This window comes from Lobosporangium transversale (genome assembly GCF_002105155.1).
Source record: "Lobosporangium transversale strain NRRL 3116 chromosome Unknown BCR41scaffold_18, whole genome shotgun sequence".
Taxonomy (NCBI): Eukaryota; Fungi; Mortierellomycota; class Mortierellomycetes; order Mortierellales; family Mortierellaceae; genus Lobosporangium; species Lobosporangium transversale.
The window spans coordinates 523,723-544,338 of NW_019028996.1; the positions used below are offsets into that span (position 1 = coordinate 523,723).

At 40.1% G+C, this 20,616-nt stretch overlaps 5 protein-coding genes across 5 annotated transcripts; 2 read left to right on the forward strand and 3 right to left on the reverse strand.

The window, feature by feature from the left end:
- Positions 1–1,412: 1,412 nt before the first annotated feature.
- On the forward strand, positions 1,413–6,610 carry BCR41DRAFT_396287 (hypothetical protein; the record flags this gene model as incomplete). The annotated part of the gene is made up of 9 exons (XM_022028792.1): positions 1,413–1,757; positions 1,996–2,379; positions 2,968–3,334; positions 3,534–4,133; positions 4,258–5,022; positions 5,148–5,282; positions 5,405–5,611; positions 5,733–6,019; positions 6,116–6,610. 9 exons carry the CDS (start codon positions 1,413–1,415, stop codon positions 6,608–6,610), a joined length of 3,585 nt encoding a protein of 1,194 aa, XP_021881491.1.
- A 1,363-nt stretch (positions 6,611–7,973) lies between these two features.
- Positions 7,974–9,747, reverse strand: BCR41DRAFT_353594 (vitamin B6 biosynthesis protein). Its single transcript, XM_022024185.1, has 5 exons — positions 9,683–9,747; positions 9,445–9,589; positions 9,031–9,142; positions 8,760–8,866; positions 7,974–8,659 (listed from the first exon to the last, which is right to left on the reverse strand). Exons 2-5 carry the CDS (start codon positions 9,565–9,567, stop codon positions 8,048–8,050), a joined length of 954 nt encoding a protein of 317 aa, XP_021881492.1. The 5' UTR covers positions 9,568–9,589; positions 9,683–9,747; the 3' UTR covers positions 7,974–8,047.
- A 1,194-nt stretch (positions 9,748–10,941) lies between these two features.
- Positions 10,942–14,459, forward strand: BCR41DRAFT_353595 (regulator of chromosome condensation 1/beta-lactamase-inhibitor protein II). The gene is made up of 10 exons (XM_022024186.1): positions 10,942–11,117; positions 11,762–11,788; positions 11,888–11,939; positions 12,064–12,111; positions 12,253–12,305; positions 12,397–12,424; positions 12,543–12,891; positions 13,031–13,103; positions 13,232–13,471; positions 13,646–14,459. Exons 1-10 carry the CDS (start codon positions 11,084–11,086, stop codon positions 14,317–14,319), a joined length of 1,578 nt encoding a protein of 525 aa, XP_021881493.1. The 5' UTR covers positions 10,942–11,083; the 3' UTR covers positions 14,320–14,459.
- A 312-nt stretch (positions 14,460–14,771) lies between these two features.
- Positions 14,772–16,327, reverse strand: BCR41DRAFT_305520 (WD40-repeat-containing domain protein; the record flags this gene model as incomplete). Its single annotated transcript, XM_022020796.1, has 4 exons — positions 14,772–15,146; positions 15,313–15,666; positions 15,784–16,046; positions 16,204–16,327. 4 exons carry the CDS (start codon positions 16,325–16,327, stop codon positions 14,772–14,774), a joined length of 1,116 nt encoding a protein of 371 aa, XP_021881494.1.
- Positions 16,328–17,001: 674 nt separating this feature from the next.
- On the reverse strand, positions 17,002–20,551 carry BCR41DRAFT_386507 (hypothetical protein). Its single transcript, XM_022027797.1, has 7 exons — positions 20,097–20,551; positions 19,856–19,952; positions 19,425–19,702; positions 18,993–19,309; positions 18,334–18,869; positions 17,980–18,191; positions 17,002–17,833 (listed from the first exon to the last, which is right to left on the reverse strand). The coding sequence occupies exons 1-7, from the start codon at positions 20,175–20,177 to the stop codon at positions 17,171–17,173; spliced, it is 2,184 nt and encodes a 727-aa protein (XP_021881495.1). The 5' UTR covers positions 20,178–20,551; the 3' UTR covers positions 17,002–17,170.
- Between the last annotated feature and the right edge of the window lie 65 nt (positions 20,552–20,616).

Here is a 20,616-nt window from a genome sequence, read left to right on the forward strand (position 1 = left end):
GCAGGGGAAGTTACACACTGCTAAAGAGACTCATGGACAGATCAAGAGATTTTATCTATTCGAGCTGCCTAGCTTGAGATTCGTTTTGACGCCTTGTTCTTGCAGGAACACCTTTTTGATCTTTTTGTTCAAGCTTCTGAGAGGCCGTGTTAAGACGACCTGCTCGGTATGTGCCTTCGGGTTAAAAAGAAAAAAAAAAAAGTGAGAGGTGGTGCGTAATACGCAAAGTGTATTTCACTAAATGCCTATTGGACAGACCAAAACATGTGGACGGATACGCGTGGCTCAAAAGCACGCACGGTGTCGATCTGTGCGCACTCCATTCAAACCCTTTTTCTCCCATTCATTAACACCACACATGATATTTAGTATTGAATTTTATTTTTAATAAATGGAAAGATACCAGCCAAGGCCTACTTGACTACACCAGTTTTGGATCTGATATGACATCTTTCAACGTGCTTGAGCAGGATTTGTCCAACCTGTTTAGTTTCTTTTCTGGTCGCCGACAATGACATGTAAGCCGGTACATGTAGAACGGTGGCATTATCCACTATGGATTATTTGTTTCCTCTGAATGAAGATGAATGGCACGGATTGTCCAAGAGACAATAACGATGTGTTATCCTGTTCTCTCTTGATGGAGCACGAACATTCGCTTTTGCTTCAATCAGAGCGCGTTATTGCGACTGTACTGCAACTGCCCCCTTCTGTAAACAACAAAAATAAAAGAAATAAAAAAGCATGAATCTTTCGACTGTACCTTTTTGCCTTCTTCCCCTCGCCCTTACCGTCCTTCTTCCCCTTCCTTTCCTCTCTCTTCTCGCTTTTTCTCACTCTCATTTGTTTCTCCACATTCATACATCCATATTCTTATTCATATTCATATTCATATCGACTACCCATCCTTACCTACTGACTCCTCTTGCTCTCCTTCTTTTTCTCTTTTCTCTCTTTCTCTCTCTTTCTCTTTCTCCACTTTACATTTTTCAAACTCTGCCCTTGTTTTTCTTTTCATTGTCTGGCCTTCCTTCAATTGAATGGAGACTCAATCGAAACAATCCTCCATTCTCCTCTCCACTACTCTTTTTACTACTTGTTTCTCTCTATTCACCACTGTTATCACAGTCATTACAATTGGCTCTCTCTCTCTTTTCTCTTTTACACTTTGCTCTCTTCTTTTCTTTCTTTCTTTCTTCTTAAAAAAGGAAGCACCATCATCCTTGCCCTTTTTTTCTATTTATTTTTTTTAGCCTCATTTGTCTGACAAAGAAAGCACAGACAATACTAAAAAAGCATATTTATTCACGCGCACACTGACATATTCGCTTCATTATACATTCCTCTCCTCATCAGGGCATGTCAATGCCTTGCCAGTAACCTTCACAGGACCTATAAACAATATATATAACATGAATTTGAATACCCCAGAAGACGCATCAGTAACAGCAGCAGCATTGTCCTCTCACACTGCAAATGAACAGCAACAGCAGGAATCACCACAGCAAGCACATCCACAGCCACAGAGGCCGTTGCCTCAGCAACAAGGCTCTTCCCGAGACCTCGCCTCACAATCCTTCCCCCAACAGACGAATCAACCCCGTCTCCAAAGTCAGCCCATCCAAACCTCATCCTCTCCTCCTCCACTTGATGTCGTCCCTCCAGTTCAGACCTGTGCCCAATGTGAGCTACAGATGCAAGGGTCTTTTGTCCGTGCATTAGGCGCGACATACCATTTGAACTGCTTCAAATGTCTGGTAAGCATTTTACTACAATGTCTCCCCTTCGTACTGTACATTACCCTCGGTTGCTATTTTTTTTTTTTTTTTTTTTTTTTTCGTGTTTCGTGTAGCAGCACCCTTACTGTGATGACCAAGAAACACTATGTCAGGGACCAAAAAACAAAAAAAAAGAGCCATTCATCAAACGCTAAAACCCTATGTCTAATGTTACTGTTTTGTGATAATGTAATGATGCGCGCCTTACCTCTTTTAGGATTGTGACCAGATTGTTGCCTCAAAGTTCTTTCCAATCACTGAACCGACTGGGAGACAGTATCCGCTTTGTGAACGAGACTACTTTCGTCGTCTAGGCTTAGTCTGTCATTCCTGTGGCGAGGCATTGCGCGGGAGCTATATCACCGCACTTGACAATAAGTATCATATTGAGCATTTTACATGTTCCATCTGCCCAACTGTCTTTGGACCACGCGACTCTTACTACGAACATGATGGCAAGGTTTATTGCCATTATCATTATTCCATTTACTATGCTGTCAAGTGTGCGGGATGTAGGACGGCCATTTTGAAACAGTTTGTTGAGATTAACCGTAATAGTCAAGATGAACATTGGCATCCAGAATGTTACATGATTCACAAGGTATGCCCAACCTTGGCTGGTTGGATCCACTCACTATTTTATCAATCTATTGTTTAATTGTTTTAATTGTTTTAATTGTTTTAATTGTTTAATTGTTATTTGATTTGATATGTGCAACCTTCACTGCCCCATTCAACACTTAATGGTCAGAGCTCACAACTTCATTGGGCGCTCATTTGTTTCCTTTGAAGACAGACGGCGCAGAGTTATCTCATTAAGCAAAGTGGATACTTGATTACATGGAATAGTTAATCAACCTGTTTTTTGAACAATGACACTGTTTGCTTCCTCTATTTTGTTATCGCCATGAGCCTAGTATTGTTTTTATTTTTTGCACAACCCTAGTTCCCTTATATTTTTATTCTACTACTTTTGGGTTCTATGGAATTCGTTTTAGAGCCCAATGAATGACATAGCTGGCATCATCTTGTGGTACCGAAAACAGGAAAAAAAAAAAAAGATCTGGGTCTTTGTTCATTAGAATAACGCAACCTTACAGAAACCTAAACATTCAAAATATCAGTAATAACAATAATAATGACAATAACAAAAAACCATTGTGTTCTTTTGTTTGTGCACAAATTATAGTTTTGGAATGTCAAATTGTCATTTGCGCCACAAGGCGAAGATGATCAAATACAGACGCCACAAGTACAAGGGCAAATCGAAACTGCGGATAGTGCAGGGGGACGGCCGAGCTTAGAGCAAAAGACACCAGAGGAGCTCAAGCGTGCTCAGCAGCAAATGGAAGAGAAGGTGCTTCAGATCTGGACAGTACTATCAGGATTTGAAGAATCTTCTGCAGGGTGCATTTCAGATATGTTAGTCCACGTCTCAGATGCCGCATATTATGATGGTGTCCAGATGGCTGAGAAGTTTATTCTCCATGTCGAAATCCTTTTTAACGCGATCGATGACTTGGAGGCGCAGATGAAAGAGGTCGGTGATCAAAGTGGTAAGCTATATAATGTGTTACTAATCTGTATTAATAAGCGCAGATCGTCCGTCCATCCATCTCTTCACTTCTCTCTTCTAATTTGGATAATACGGTTACAAACTAAAGATGGCAGGTTTGCTACTTCATAAATCTGTGATGGCGATACTAATTCTATTTATATATTTTGCGTCCTCCAACATCAACCAAACTCAAATAGATCTCGAACACGGTCGGCAGGCCAAGATGCTTTGCAAAAAAATCGTCAATTTCTTTTCCTTACTCTCTTATACTCAGGAAAGCGGCGTACGAAGGTTGGGTATGACCCAAGAGTTGCTCTCACTCGTCACTGGAATCGCTCATTATCTTAAAATCTTGATTAGGATTGCATTAACTCGTGCCTTTAAACTGGAGCGACAATACAATTCGACAACAGTTATTGCTCGGTTTGTTAGTAAATTGACAGAGCTCGGTAGTAGAGATAAACATCTTCAAAACATGCATGGTAAGGGCGCCATGGATGCGGAGGTGACGTCAGATTTGTGTTTATCATGCAGGATCACCATCGAGGACGAGTGTTTTACGTTTGATCACCATAATCGCTGGCATCCCAATTGTTTGATTTGTTCCGGGTGCACTAAATCCCTTGCGCCTGTTTATCAAGAGGCTTCTTTTGATACCCGAGGCGGCGCAGTTCTCTGCCAGCAATGCAAGACCCCGGATGCACAAATCGGGTTTTCACATGTGACAAAGCTGCAGCAATACACCTTTCTTTTGCGAGTCGCCCTCATCAGGCTGGAAAACCTGTTGCATCTAAAAGGTATATGTGTTTTGACGCCTTTAATCATTATCTTTGCTTTCGAACACTTTTGTTTTGCACATGCGCTTTCCCTTCTCTTGCAAACGTCTAATACCCTACCTGCTTTTCCTCATTGATATCCTAGATGACGATGGAATGCAGGGCGCAATAGAGTATCGAGGACGCGAACTTCCAGCATTATCGCCCACAGGTGCTTTATCGCAAGGTCTCGCGAGGAAAGATTCACGATCAAAGACGCAGTCACCAGAAGGGAGTCGGACAAATGAGGCGATTGCTTTCGGAGATATTAGACGCGTAAAATCAACTCACCTTGACAGGGATCTTTCCAATTCTGCTCGCTTCCCTCGCAGACAGACTTTGATTGAGCATCAACGGAAAAAACCAGAGGACCAAGGAGGCCAGCATGGGAAAAATACCATCGACCACGATGGCAACGCACATCTGTTGAGCGAAGCTCTTTTGGAATTCGAGATCATTGATGAGACAGAGATCCTTAATGATGCCGAGGAGCGGGAACAGATGGATGGCCAGAAACCTAAGGCTCCAATGACGCTTTCCAGCCTCACAGAAAAGCTTAGAATTAATACATCTCTGAAGCGACCACCGAATGGATCCAGGGTGCCTGGATTAGGTAATAGGCAAGAATCTCAGATATTGGCTGGTGGTCCAAGGAGTGCGGATGGATTGCGTCAACGAAAGAGGCAATACTTGAGCGAGCTTTCCGCGCTTGAGCTGTTTATTGTCCAACACATGGCTGTATTGACCCTGGCGCCGATTGTTGCAGACTACTTTACACTTGAGGAGCTCTTGGATCTCATAGGCCAGCGCAAACCTACATTATGGGGCCGCTTTGTTAAGAACCTCAAGACAGAAAAGAAGAAAACAAAAGGTAAGAGATACGCATGAGAACAAAATCAAATATGGGATTTCTGCAAGCATTAGTGCAAAGAGAAGCTGAAGGATAGTAAGTAAACTTTTTTTTTTTTTTTTTTTTTTTTTATACTGGTGTATTAGCCGAGGGAACGTTTGGCGTCCCTTTGGAGGTGTTGGTAGAGCGTAACGGTGTCGATTCGTCACTTGGTGCAGGTCCTGGTCGCATTCGTATCCCTAGTTTCATTGATGATAGCATTACGGCTATGCGCAATATGGGTAAGCAGATATGTGACTTTCGTATTTCATGATCATACTTGAGATGGGCTTTGAGTAAATTGCTCAAGAGAACACTAATTGTAAAGATCTCTCTATACGGTTTCTATGGTACTATGAAATAGACATGTCAGTGGAGGGTGTGTTTAGAAAGAATGGAAACATCCGTAGACTCAAGGAGTTGAGTGAGGCCATTGATAAGGATCCAGGATCAGTGAACTTTGCTGACGATAACCCAGTTCAAGTCGCAGCGCTCCTAAAAAAGTTTTTGCGTGATCTGCCAGATCCTTTGTTGACATTTAAGCTCCATCGTCTGTTTGTAGTATCTCAAAGTATGTATTCTCTTTACCTCCTCTTATTCTTCAAAGATATTTCAATAGCAAACGGTTGTGCGCTCTATTTCGCTATCTCATTTTTTTTTTTTTTTTTTTTTTTTAAAAAATGACTCGGTAGAAGTGGAAGATCCAGCAGTCCGGAGGTTGATATTACATCTAGCTTGCTGCCTGCTACCAAAGGTTAACCGTGATAGCATGGAGGCGATCTGCCTCTTCTTATGCTGGGTGGCAGGATTCTCACATGTGGATGAAGAGACGGGCAGCAAAATGGATCTCCATAATCTTGCTACTGTGATCACACCAAACATCCTCTATTCTAAATCCAAGGACCCTATCAAAGATGAAAGCTTTTTAGCAATTGAGGCTGTAATGGGTCTTTTGGAAAACCAAGATGATTTCTGTTTGGTGAGTGAAGAAAAAATGAGATAGGCTAGATGAGTATTGCAAAGAAATCAATCGATTGGTTTCCTCAACCCAAATTTCTATTTTTTTTTTCCCTAGGTCCCCGAGGATCTGTCGTTAATTTTGAATGATCAAGATTTATTGGAATCGTCAATGGATTTGTCTTCAAAGGATATTTTGAAACGCTGTGAGAACTTGGTCCGAGCCCAGGGCAAGAAGACGAACATTACAGCAGGGACGGGGATGGGGCTAGGAGCAGCGGCTGCAGGGGATTCTCATCTGGATTCTGTCAACGCTAATAATAGTGCACTTTGCGGCAACCATGGTCAAGATGAAGGCCATCACCCAGGCTTGGACATTCGTCACCAGTCTTTGCCTGTACACAATAATGCAAATTCGCGTCAGCAGTCGGCTCCATTGTTGATCCAACAGCCACAACATCATCAACGCCCCCATTATAACAATGGTATACACGGCCTATCGACATCTAATCCATCTCCATCCTCAACGTCAATGGGGCCAATGAGGATACCAGAGCGGCCGCAGGCCGTATCTGTTGGAGGAGGAAAAGGAGCGACGCCCATGTCGTTATAAATTTTATTTTTGTTTAGTGCATCCGCTGAAATATGTTAGACAGAGTGTCTGTTGTATTTTCTTATATTCTTTTTCTCATGTATCTCTTGATATCATTTTCGCGATTTTTATTCTGTAAATACATGTATATCCTTTCAACTTTTTTTTTTTTTTTTTTTTTTTTTTAATGCAAATTTGCTTCTTGAGAATTAAAATGTATGGCAGGTGAAGTTGATATCTAACCAATGGCAAAGACGTAAGGTGAAATCGAACCGAATTCAATAAACGAAATCTTCCTTGATCTCCTTAGAAGACTATTTTCCTCTTTCACTTGTGGCTCTTATAATTTGCAACCTCTCATAGATAATGAAATGACTAATTTATTTCGCCACTTGGCGGCAGCCTTTTATTTATATCTCTGTAATGGTCAGATACTTTTGAAAGATTTCCTGGAGGTTATAGATGTCTGAACATTTTCGGTAAGGGTCTTTTTACTCAGGAATGGGTATAATTTGTTGTGAATGTTAATACAATATGTAAATCGCTCCAGAGAATAAAAAAAAAAAAAAAAAAAAAAAAAAAAAGAACAAGTCTCCAAATATGGCTATTGTTGGCGAGTCAACGAAAGTTTCTCACCTTTATGGCTCCACACATCTCAGACAATCTTCTAACGATCTTGGATATCCTTCTCTTGCTTCGTTTCAGCAATTCTCGATGATTCCAAGATACAGAACTTGTCGCCTGTTTTGAATACCACTACTTCGTCGAAATAGGAAGGGTATTCCGCCATCTGGACTCTTGTATCTTTGCCAAAGTTTTTTCTCCAAGGTACTCCAGGCATAGGGACATTCCCTACTGATTTCACCATCCCAACTTGTTTAAATGAGCTGGAGATATCGGGCGTCAGAAAATGTAATGCAGCCCGCTTCTCAAGAGGCTTTGCCCTTGATTGGTAGTAACCTTTGCTAGGCACCGAAAAGGCTATTTTATTAGAATAGAAAAGTGGAAGGCAACTTCAGCAGCAATGGGGCACAATACCATGAGTCAATTAGAACCAACAGGACGTGAATTGATGTGGTCTTATTAGAATTTCATCATGTGATGCTTTTGTGTTCCCATTCAAACTTCCCACGGTAGCTCCACAAAGATATAATAAAATTATGGTATATTTGTATATATAATTTGTATTTATTACGAAAAGATAAATAAAAGAAAAAAAGAGAAACAAGGTTGTTGATGAATATGATTGAGAAACTATACAAACAACAGTAAGAATGGATGGAAGTCGTGAGTTTTTTTTCTTTCTTTCTTTCTTTCTTAATGATATACAATGCAATGTAATGCCTAGGAGTTGTGCTTTTTTTTTTTTTTTTTTTTTTTTTTTGGACGCGTCGTCTTTTTTTGCTCCTTCATCCATTTAGGAGCAGGCCTTCCCATCTATTAAAGTGAAGGTCTATTTTACCAGCCTCGCTTGGCGTACAGTTGATCCTCAGGGATTTCCGAGATGTTGATACCGACCATTGCTTCACCGAGATCTTCCGAGACCTCAGCAAGGACCTTAGGGTCTTTGTAGTGGGTGACAGCCTGAACAATGGCACGGGCACGCTTAGCCGGATCGTCTGACTTGAAGATTCCAGATCCAACAAAGACACCATCGCATCCGAGTTGCATCATCAAAGCAGCATCAGCGGGAGTCGCTATACCACCAGCAGCAAAGTTGACAACAGGTAAGCGACCCAACTTTGCAGTTTCCTTGAGCAAATGATAAGGAGCCTGGATTTCCTTAGCATAGGTGAACAACTCCGAGTCATCCATCAACTGAGCCTTACGGATATCGGCCTTGACAGTGCGGCAGTGGCGGACAGCCTCGACAACGTTGCCGGTACCGGCCTCTCCTTTGGTTCGAATCATAGCAGCGCCTTCGTTGATACGGCGGAGAGCCTCACCCAGGTTCTTGGCGCCGCAGACGAAAGGTACTTTGTGCTCATGCTTGTTGATGTGGTTGGCCTCATCAGCGGGCGTCAAGACTTCGGACTCATCAATGTAGTCAACGCCAAGGGACTCAATGATCTATATGAATTTTTATCATTGGATTGAAGAGGACAAATTGAATCAGTATGCAGGCATGCAGGAGTACAACAAAAGGGAGAGGGTTTTCTTGATCATCTACCTGAGCCTCGACAAAGTGACCGATACGGACTTTTGCCATGACAGGGATGGAAACGGCGTTGATGATCTCACGGATCATCTTGGGATCGGACATACGAGCCACACCACCTATTCATATGGTATAAAAAGGAGGGAAGAAATGAGTCAATATATTTTTTTTTTTAAATGTAAGATCGGATCTAAACATCCATCTTGAATCATAAAGAGTAGATCAATAATGATGTGATTTAGGACAAGAATGCGATTGTTATTGTGGACAAGGTACAGCGTACCGTTCTTGCGAATGTCAGCAGGGACACGCTCCAAAGCCATGACAGCGCATGCACCAGCAGCCTCAGCAATAAGTGCCTGCTCAACATTGATAACGTCCATGATTACACCTCCCTAGAAGTTAAAAGTAAATTGTGTAATGGGTCAAAAGGCAGGTCAAAAGCTAATGCTCCTGTCAAACCTTTTGTCAGGTCTGTCTGTCTGTCTACTTGTCTCTTTGTCTATTTGTTAAATTTCTTGAGTTCTGTCCATATCTACGTCCAATTCTACATCCACATCCACATCCATATCCATATCCATATCCATATCCATATCCATGTCTTTTTTTTTTTTTTTTTTTTTGGAGCTGAAACTAATGTAACTGTATTAATCTGAACGTTTGTATAGTATGTAGATTTGGATGAATGATTTAGTACCTTGAGCATCTGAGCAAGGCCGGCCTTGACATTGAATGAGGCGACTGCAGGAACCTCTGATGTGGCAGAGGCAGCCAAGTTTTCCTGAGCAGGAACCAAGTTGGTAGGGGCGGCGAAAGTCATCTTGTATAAAACAGGGGAGAATCTGCAGAAAATGAAAAAGAAAAAAAAAGAAAAAAAGTTATAGCAAGGAGCAGATAAAAGGGCGAAAGGAAGGAAAATAAAAGAGGTTGTGTACCTGAATAAGTTTAGACAAGAAAGTAAGAAAGAAAGAAAGAAAGAAGAAAAGAAAGAAAGAAAAAATTCATCTCTTATGAGAAGGGAGTACACAAGCATTTATATACTTGAATGGGTCCCTATCCTCAAAACAACTGTCCATTCAACACTTGTATGTGTTCCAGTAGCAGCAACAGACAATCGATGTAATGTAGTATAGGCCTAGACATGTCTATTTGCCATTGTGCATTGTGCTTGTTGCTGTTGCCCATTACTGTTGTTTTTAATTTTAATTTTAATTTTAATTTTATTTCACTGAGTCAATTGGAGAAGCAAGTCCGATTTCTTCCTAATTTTTTTTTTTTTTTTTTTTTTTTTTTTTTTTTAAAAAATAGACTCGGTGGAATGAATTCACCTTAACTTTTTTTATTTTTTTCCCACCTTCAAAGACATGCACATACACAGCGAGTATCAAGGAGATCCCTGGATGATCTCTTTGTCATCGCTGCGCCGTCATTACTACCTTTTCCTCTAAAGATTGGATTTATTTATTTATTAGCCTCCTAAACCCCTTTAGCAAAGAAAGGCGCATTGTCATCCTTCTTGACAATTCATGACTTGTGCTATTTTTCTTTATTTCTTTTGCTCGATGACAGAGTATGACTAATTTTCCTCTATTTCTCTCTCTCTTTGAACTTCGCTTGCGCATCTCGATTGAGCAATTTGATCATTAACCTCTAGATTTTTTTTTTTTTTTTTTTTTTTCTTCAGCGCAGCAGGAGTGACCAACTTTCTCGTTGATCGTTGCATATTTAGCAAACTCTCTGTATTGTCCGTTTCCTTCTACCATTTTTCCACTTTCAAGAGACACGAAGCCCTAATGCTCCATGGGTTGGTCAACAAGTCAATACAGAGTGAAACCAAGTAGGCATATTGATGGGAAATGTGTGTTCCATTCTACCCCCTTTCCCTAGGACGCGTAAACGTCAATCTCCAATCTGTGTTTAACAGAAGAAAATTTCGGAGCCATACTTAAAAAAGCATATTCCGACCAAGTTGAAGGAGATCAATCTGTTTAAACATGGTATAAACGCGTCCTTCCCTAGGCTACTTTAGATGATCTTCAAGAACATTCAATCCACATAAACTATCAGTGTTGGTTAAACTGTGGCTTTTCCAGAAAAAATCACGCCAGGAAGTATACATGGTCGCATGTCTTGTCCGACACCTTATTGTCCTGACTCTGTCGACCAATTGAAGGACGGAAACAAAAGGGAGGAAGTACACGTCTTTTCTGCGAACCCATTTCACCCTCCTTCCCTCCCTCCTTTCCACAAGAAGCAAAAAAGAAGAAGAAGAAGAAAAAGAAAGAAAAAAAAAAAGATATAAAGTATAAATATATATATTTTTGAACATATAAAGCATGGCCTCTCCCTCTGCCGACAAACCCACCTGGGGTAAGATATCCTCCCTCTTTTGACATTCAACCAACTCGACACTGCCATCTCATCTATTTCTTGGAATAATTTATTTCCCCATCTTTAAAGAAGGAGCAAAGCATCCATCCGATGAAGCGTTTTGTTAATGGTCTGACTAAAGTGATGTGATGAGCTATGGACTAGCAATATTCTTTTTTAATTTTTAAAGGGACGCACAACAGCATTATGCTTAATTTTGCTGTGCTCTGTTCCATATTGTATTCATCCATCTGTTCTTATTCATCCTATTATATTCTGCCAATAGCCTCATGCTTTTGTGTAAGGATGTGGAATGTAATAAAGTACATGGACAACGCGAGTAAAAAGATTTTGTTTCCTAGAGCATCGGAGAATGCATGTTGTACCTAGATAGGATAGCAAAGCTTCTTACTAAATGCAGTTGATTTACTGCCATCTCAATCACACACACACAAAAAAAGGAACCAAGCATCTGCAGCCCTGCATCTGTGCATCCAATGGCTGGCTGGTTCCTGGAGTCGCTTTGCTTATTTATTTTTTATTTTTTTTTTTTGGTTTGCTTTTTTGATCTTTCTTTTAAACTAATTTAATATCCAACCCAATTTCTATACTCGTCTCCATTCGGGTTCTTCATCTCTTCCTAGGCAAAGTACTCCTTGCTGGTGGTGTCGGTAAGTATCTGTATCGGATTATCGCTTAAAAGTCTTGAATGCATCTGATATACTCCTATAGCAATCTGACAAGCTGGCAAAACATGATTCTCCTTTTAGATTGGGACATGATTGGTCGTAAGCCTAAAGCCGGCGAAACGCGCGAGATCTTGTAGGCACAATGATGTGTCTTTGCTCTAGCAGTTGGTCAATACCCATTTACATCTATTCTCATTATCAAATTGTCTTTTTTTTATTTTTTTTTTATTTTTTTAACTTGTTGTTGAAAACAAAAGACCTCATCTTGAAACTTTCCATATTATTCGTGAATTGACAGATTTGAAGTAAGGGTTTTACAAACTTGTACATTTTTTTTTGTGATTATTTGATTATATTCTATGGTCACACATGTTATTCAGGTCATCAAGTCATTCACAAACCAAGATTCGCTGGCCTTATTTTTACTTTGAAAATATTTTTTGTAGGATTGTCAAAATTGCTACTTGCCCAAGTGCTGCTCACAGTGTCTTCCTAACAGGTACAGGGGCCTCGTCTTACTTTATACACGTTGTTTCTATACTTTACATTTCTTACCCCTGTTTCTTCGTCTTTCATATCTGTGTTTTTAGATGACGGTGATGTCTGGGTCCTTGGACGGTAATGATCTTTTTCTGGATTGCAGCCGCTTTTGTTGAATTAACTATAACAATGCAGCATCAATTTGTAATTAACGTCATTTTGGATTATACTATCGATGCGAAAAAAAACAAAAAAGTAATGAAAAAGGTCAACTCGGTGTTGGTGACACAGACCCTCATCCTTTGCCGCTCAAGGTTCCTACCATCTATGCCACACAGGGAAAAAAGACTGTGAATCTCAAATTTGTGGATGCAGCTGTAGGTCGAAACCACACCATTTTAGTTGCAAGTAATGGATCTGTCTATGGTGCAGGCGACAATAAAATGGGTCAACTTGGGAATCCCAACCACAAAGACCACTCATCATTCGTACACGTTGCCAGTCTCAAAGAGAAGGCCTCCAAAGTTTCCTGCGGTACCGAGTTTACAATGATTTTGTCGGAGAAAGGTCAACTCTGGGCATTCGGATCTCCTGAATACGGTCAGGTAAAGTTTTTTTTTGAGCTAATTGTACTCATATAAAATAGGAAAAAAAAATCCTCCATATGTATTACTGGGAGTCATTATATTCTAATGACCTCTTTATTCTTACTATTCTACATCAATGATCAACAATGGGTATCAGCTCGGAAACAAAACCAACGGCCAGTACTTGCAACAGTCTAATCGCCTTGTCCATATCCCTCAAACCACTCCAGGTAAATATATTTGTGCCAATATATCTTATGGTTGCATCATGCATCATTTAAACTTTCTCGGCTCGTTGAGTTATGCCACCTTGTCTCACGATCAATATTTCTTGCTTATTGGAACACAATAACGCCAGTGCTGGTTGCTGCTCTTAAGGACAAGATTGTTACGCAAATAGCCTGCGGCAACAACCACAGTCTTGCACTGACAGACGGCATGGTTTACAGTTGGGGCTTTGGAGGCTATGGTCGTCTTGGGCACTCAAAGCAGGAAGACCTGTGGAGCCCTGTGGCTATCGAGCATTTTGCAGGCTCCAACAAGATCTCTAGGGCCACTAGGGTTGCTGCTGGAAGCTCCTTCAGCATGGCTTTAGATGGTAGGTTTTTTTTTATTTTCTCTCCGAAATCCTTATTATTATTATTATTATTATTATTGTTATTATTATTGTTATTATTATTGTTTGTCTTTTGATCGGAATCCTAATTCCACGATATTGCATTCATGGACATACATATGCACATAAAATGCGCGATTGCTTTAATATGAAAAGGTCAAAATCAATTTTGGCTTTGGGGCAAGTGGAAGACTACAGGCGACGGCGGTGGAGGAACACCATGGATGTATCCTCGCACATTGTATGACCTTAATGGGTGGTCGTTCAAGGCTATTGCTGGAGGCAATGTCACCTTATTCTTACTTCCATCTTCAGAGCCCTGCACAATTGCCTGGGGACAGAATGCTCTTCATAGTGAACTGGGTTATGGTGAGGGTGAGGCTCGCTCCTCGACCAAGCCTGATAAAGTTCGTCCACTGGAGGGTCTGACCATGCTAGATGTATCTTGTGGTCTGGGCCATACACTTTTGTTGTGCAAACCCGGTCAAGAAAAACTGCAGGATATGCCCAAGTGGCCTGTGTTAGATGTTGAGGAGCACTGCATTGAGTGCTTGAGTGCGGAGGATGAGGAAAGTATGTTATTGTGCGATAAGTGTGACTCGGGAACACATCTCAAGTGCACTGTGCCAAGACTTCAGGCCGTGCCCGATACCGACTGGTTCTGCCAGAGCTGCACGAGGGCCAGAGAGATGAACAGGACCAAATCTCTGGTGGATGATGACACATCCAAGTCTTCAGCCGCTAAACGCAAGGCGCCAGCAACAAAAGGCGCATCCAAGAAGAGCAAAGCCAACCATGACTCGGATGAGGAGGACGAGGGCGATGAATAGTAATTTTACTCCAAAACTCCGGATAGACGCTGTCGTAATGAGACGGATGTTAAGAAAGATTTAAAAAACGCAGCTTTTAAAGGCATTAAAACAAGAAACTTTTATTCAGAACTAGAAAAAGACAAACATGTAGTTCCTCATGATAAAAAAAAATATATATATCTATCTATGTAATAAATATGAAAAAAGAATTGCATCCATTACTCAAACTTGGTATTGACTATGAAGAATAGTTTCTGAATATTTTGATCCGCAGGTGAAATGTTGAACATTTTTGTTCGTAAGAAAAACATCAACTTTTTTCTTTTTTCTTTTTTTATACAAATGCATTGATCTCTAGAGACAAAACAACAAAAATAAATAATAATTATAAAAGAATCTATCATTTTATATATCATTTGAAATCATTTTCCAGTCAGTCCGTGCTTTAACTTATTAATTTTTTTTTTTTTTTAATTATCAACCATTCTAAACACCAAGGCACACCCATCATCTGAACCAGTGACACAAGTCAAGCCATCATTTGTCATTGCAAAGCATAGGACTGTATCCTGATGACCTAGCCAGAGCTTGACATTTTGACCTGTTCTTGCATCCCAAACTTGAACGGAGCGATCTGCGGAACACGAGGTGATCAAGGGTTGGTTCTTATGCCATTGTAGTTTGATGACAGGTCCCTTATGTTCACACGTGGTGCGAAGCTGCATAGTCTGAACATCCCAAATGTTCAGTCGTCCGTCCAAAGATCCTGTAGCTGCCAAATTCATGTGATCCGAAAATCCAACTGTTTCTATTGCGTCCGTGTGATTTTCGAATGATCCTAGGATCTTTTTTTTTTTTTTTTTTTTTTATATATTATATTAATAAGGAAAAAAATAAAAAAATAAAAAAATTCGATAAAGGTTAAAACATTGCAATCCGATTTGATTCTGCCATACTACAGGCGAAAAAAAAAAAAAAAAAAAAAAAAAAAAAGAATTGTTTATAACTTACGGTTCCGCTGTGAAGGTTGATAAGTTTCGCAGTTCCATCTGCAGATCCAGTCATGGCAAGGGAGCTGTCTTTGCTGATGGCCAAGCAGGTGATGACATCACTATGAAAACGTGCGTCCTCTGAGGTGATACGATGGATCGCTGTGGCAGTCTTGGGATCCCAGACAATCAACGAAGCATCCTCTGAGACTGTGACGATCCTCTTGCCATCGGGGGTAAACATGCCGCTGGTGACAGGGCCTGAGTGACCATTGAAAACGTTCATAAATGAACCCGAAGGTACAGCCCACATCCAGACCGATGAATCAGTTGCTCCTGCCAGGATGATATTGCCCTTGGGATGCCAGTTAATCCACTATGAAGTGATAGAATAAAAGAGGGCGGAGGGAGGGAGGGAAGGGGTTAATATTGATCGGAAAAGGTTATGTTTTCATAATAATAAAGCGCGTTTATCATTCGAGCAGATACATACCACAACCTCATCAGGTCCTTCAAGTTCGCAAACAAACTCGCCTGTCTCACTTTTCCAGACACGGACTTTACCATCCATGGATCCACTGGCGACATAAGTACCATCGACACTGAAGCCAACCTGTGTGACCGAGTCGGTGTGACCTCCAAACTCGTACAGTTGTTCTCCATCATATAATCTCCACAGATAACTCTTGTCATCTCCACCACCACTGACAGCAATGTTTTGATGGATAGGATGTAATGCGACATCATATACTGGCTCTGTTGATTTCATAAATATAAAATAGAAGAGAAGGGTAGCTGGTCAGATAAAGTGTGATGTACATGTACAAATAATATGCCCATAGTCATTGACAAGGCATAGATACTCTTAGGACTCTTACTATTACCATGCATTGGAAAAACAAAGAGTGCTTACCTTTGTGGGTAAAGAATCCTTGAACAGAGTCATCATGTAGTTCGACCATTTCATCGTCCACAAGGTTACCCTCTTCATCATATTGTTGGGCACTCTCTGCATTTTCATCCTCGTCCTCATCCATCATATTTCCTATAATAAAATGGTATAAAAAAAAGGGAAAAAAGGCAATGCATATTCAGTACAACAATTGATGTTAGTTCAGCACTTTGTTACTCTTAATATTAATGTTTTATTATATTACCTTCACCATCCTCCAGAATTTGGACTTCGTCAACCTCATCGGGGTCCAAGAATTCCTCATGATCACTGTCATGTTGTGTTGGTTCCTGCTAAAAGAGTGTACAATGTACAATGTGCAATGAACACCGAGAAGAAAAATAAATAAGTAAATAAATAAATAAATAAATAAAATAAAATAAAATAAAATGAAAAGAGATAAGATTCTGTTTGTTTGTCGTTTGCTTGAATATGTTTTTTCTTGCAAGTAATGTCATTAATAGTATTGTCTATCACTGATACGATGAAGTGGGGAGAGGGTAACGTACTGCGCTAGACATGGGTATGTGTATGTGTTTATGCGGTATATGGGTTAATGAAATAAGAGGGAAGAGAAAGTGGTGAGGAGTGTGTTTCTATTGCTTTTTTTTTTTTTTTTTTTTATTTGTTTGCACAAGATTTTCACCGTCACTGGTATTATTAATGCGATGAACCGCAGCTAAATCAATCACATTTCGTGCTCCACAATTTCGACAAAAGCAAAGAAACAGATCGAAAGACAAAGACTTTTTTTTTTTCCTTCTTTTTCTTCTTCTACTTTTATTATTGCCAATGCACCATATGTACCAGTGATAGCGTAAGGCTGAAAGAAGGCCGTAAATAAGGATGCTGACCAATATCAACATATTATCACATGTAGTAAAAGGATAAGGATCTTCCTTGTTCTAGCTTCCACTTGATTGGAACCTTAGTCCCATTCGTCATACCCACCATAGTCATCGTCTTCCTCCACTTGAGTATAGCCAAACTGGGCAGTCCATGATTGTGCCGGAGCATCTTCAACATCAACATCGTCTTCATCTTCAGCAATTTCCTCTCCTGCCCCAGTCTCGGATGTTGCCTCTGCTTCGCGTTCTGCTCTTGATCTTGACTTTGGTGGTTGAATAATCTCGTCCTCATCTTCATCCATCACCTCAGAGTTCCCTCGTTGAATCGATGATGGGCCTCCAAGAGTACGCTGTGTTGATTGTTCGCGCGACGCTGTCCTGCTGCTTGTAGGTGTCACCGAAAACTTGTTGACAGATCCACCTTTGCTCTTGATCATTCGACTGACTGACGACAAGCGTCCAGGACGAGCAGATCCTTCGCGACTAGGCGGGACAGATGATTGACGTGATCGAGAGGTTGGTGTCTTGACAAAGCCTGGTTCTTCAAAGACTGACTTGACTGGCACAGGCGATCCAAAGTCGATTTGCACGGGTTTGGTATCGAACAGATCATCCATAGTTTCTAATGCTGAATAGTTGATCTTTTTTGATTTCACACGAGGTAGTTTTGGCTGAAGGATGTTCTTACCAGCTTCTGCTGCCGATGACGGTGGGCCTAAATTATTACGCTTAGTTTTCTTACGCTAGATACCATTCCATAGTTTTTTTTTTTTTTTTTTTTTTTTTTTTTAAAAAAAAAAAAGAAAAAAAAAGAAGAGTAGGGATTAGATTGCGAAATGAATCTAGACAATTAATAAAAAGATGATTTCAAGCCCACTTTTTCACTTACTCCCTTTTTGTTGTGGTAGATGCCCATCTTCTTCTCTATTTCAATACGTGAGCGTTTGGCCTCCTGTTCTTGAAGATATTCTTTATTAAACTCCATCCAAACCTGTGTTTTGATCTTGACTTCCTCCTCGTTCAAAATAATGCTCTCAATCTCTTCATCATCCACATCATCCAGTTCCTCAAACGGGATTAATTTACGTGCCTCGTCCTCAGCTTGAAACGTTTTTCCAAAAAAAAAATAAAAATAAAAATAAAAAAAATAAATAAATAATAAATAGCCATCGTTAGTAAATATGCTTTAGATATAGAGAAATATATCGACATGGAAAAGGAGGATAACAATATGTTACGGTACCATCTAAACGTGCCTCCTCCTCACGGATTAGCGGATTCTTCATTGCAGCACTTAGTTCTTCCTCAACTTCTTCTTCAAGTACTTCATCCTCCTCTTCATCTTCGGCTTGTTCGTCTATCTCTTCTTCTCCCTCCTCTGCTTCTCCTTCTTCATCCCCATTCTGGTCCTCAGTTTCGATTCCCTCTCCTTCCTCATCTCTGCTTCGCATTCTTTTCTTATTAACGCGATTGCTATCGGTTACTACATTATGGTCCGGATTATTATGACCGACTGTTGTTTCTGTTTCAATATGTCCAGGCTCTGTCTTATCATCGTCTTCTCTGACCTGTTGCAGGTCGACTTTTCGAGCCCTCTCGCCTCGTCGCACTATCTCCTGGTTCACCTCATCCTGTTCCTCCTCATCATCTCCAAATTCCCAATGAAGTCGCTTCCTTGATTTTGTGAATGAAGGAGGGTCGGCTGCATCTTCCAGCCATAGTTCCCTGAAATCTGAAACTGTAAGTTGACCTGAAGGTGTTGCTGCAAACTCATCCAACCTAGTAAGATAAAAAAAAAAAAAAAAAAAAAAAAAAAAGATTACTATCAGTAGAACAATAATAATAATAATAAATAAATAAATTAAAATAGAAATAATAACAACAATAGCCTTCAACTCTTACCGTTTTCTCAATGTGCTTTCTCCAATTTTGACGACTTGAATGATCTCCTTCTCTGATCGTCTGTAGTGGTGCATGCGAGCAGCGATCAAAAGACAGGCGCCACAGATACCAGCTGGGCGACGACCTGATCGAATCCAATCCCGATCCATACGTGAGACTAGGCGAAGTGCATCGTTTGCGATCCGTTGAGTATCTTCACCAAAGTCCAGCATTGTTGCAAAGCGTGAAATATAGAGTGAGGGGTCGACTAGTGGTAAGACAATATGCAGCTGCTTTGTGAGATGAAGAAATGTAACACCCAGCTTGAAAACATTTAACTGTCGGGCAAGTAAAAAAAAAAAAAAAAAAAAAAAGAATTGGGCATACAAATATGATTAATTTGATAATATCATGTAGACTCCAAATTATAAGCGGTTCAAATTAAATCTTTACCTGGAGTAGTTCTGAAAAGTCAATAAGCATATGGGTTGTTCGTTCTATCCTGCAGACAATGTAAAGACAACAAGCAACAACATGCTCACTCCTGCGTCCTTGAATAAAGTTATTAGTGATGGCGAGGTTGAAATAACGTTGTGCGGATTCTGCATGGTGTTCGTTCAGTTTGAGTGCAACTGCCATGGCTGTGATACGTCTTCTAGCTGCATCCAATGTCTTTTCTCTTGACTCCTGACTGGTTTGTCTTCTTCCTGGCCCGAGTGTTCTTGCTCCAGCTATACAAATGTATTATATACAGTTTTTTTATATTTGTTTTTGTTGTTATCATTTGCAAGTTCACAACGGAGAGAAATGGAGACATATCGAGAATCAAGAATAAAGTTGACAATAGTATTTTTCTTTTTTTTTTTTTCTATTTCTTTCCTTACCTTTGCCTTCTCCGACAAATGTTCCTACAACGGATGCTGCTCCACCACTGCCTTCATTAAATGAGATCTCTGCAATAATAGTGTTTTCTTCCAAGACCTAATGCATACGTATTATTATTATTTTTTTTCATTTTTTTTTTAGTTAGTTCAGTCTTGATCCGTTAATTGTAGCTTTTTAAATATAGAGAAAAAGAAAAAAAAAAAAAAAAAAAAAAAAAAAGAGGTCTGGATAAGGACTTACAGCACCACAGTTTGTGCACGTGGCATTTCCCTGACCAGCATCATATTCGATGTTATTTCCACCACAATGGGGACAAGCCATGGTTGATATGATAATATGGATATTATGAAGTGATAAATGTTTCTAATAAACCTTCGATCAACAGAGGTCTTTCTTTTAAGAACTTGGGTTTGTTCAAAGAGTGAGGATAAAGTAATATGCGAAATAAAGAAATAGATATGCAACAGAGTGAAAGTGTGGTAAAGGTGTGTATGTGTCTATATAAATGAAAGGGTGCGTTAGATTACAAGTACAATGAATGATGAAATTAGGTGAAGTAAGTTGGTTCAAAGTAAGAAGAATGATCTTTTTCTCTTTCTCTCTCTCTCTCTCTCTCTTTTTTTCTCTCTCTCTTTCTCCTCTTGTTCTAGTTCTGCCTCAACCGAGTTTTTGAAGTCGATCGTTGTCCCCTGAAAGAATGAGAAAAATGTTTTGTTTGGTTCGAAACTCTGGTGGCGCAGATAAAATGGAAGAGAGTCGA

Coding starts and splice junctions, on each gene's coding strand:
- BCR41DRAFT_353594 (XM_022024185.1), bottom strand. CDS start 9,567: ATGACTTTCGCCGCCCCTACCAACTTGGTTCCTGCTCAGGAAAACTTG. Junction 9,143..9,444: donor GCCTTGCTCAGATGCTCAAG/GTACTAAATCAT, acceptor TTTAACTTCTAG/GGAGGTGTAATCATGGACGT. Junction 8,867..9,030: donor TGCTGACATTCGCAAGAACG/GTACGCTGTACC, acceptor CCATATGAATAG/GTGGTGTGGCTCGTATGTCC.
- BCR41DRAFT_353595 (XM_022024186.1), top strand. CDS start 11,084: ATGGCCTCTCCCTCTGCCGACAAACCCACCTGGG. Junction 11,940..12,063: donor GGCGAAACGCGCGAGATCTT/GTAGGCACAATG, acceptor TGAAAACAAAAG/ACCTCATCTTGAAACTTTCC. Junction 13,104..13,231: donor TATCCCTCAAACCACTCCAG/GTAAATATATTT, acceptor CAATAACGCCAG/TGCTGGTTGCTGCTCTTAAG.
- BCR41DRAFT_386507 (XM_022027797.1), bottom strand. CDS start 20,177: ATGGCTTGTCCCCATTGTGGTGGAAATAACATCGAATATGATGCTGGT. Junction 19,703..19,855: donor ATTTGTCGGAGAAGGCAAAG/GTAAGGAAAGAA, acceptor ACATTTGTATAG/CTGGAGCAAGAACACTCGGG. Junction 18,870..18,992: donor GAAAGCACATTGAGAAAACG/GTAAGAGTTGAA, acceptor TTATCTTACTAG/GTTGGATGAGTTTGCAGCAA.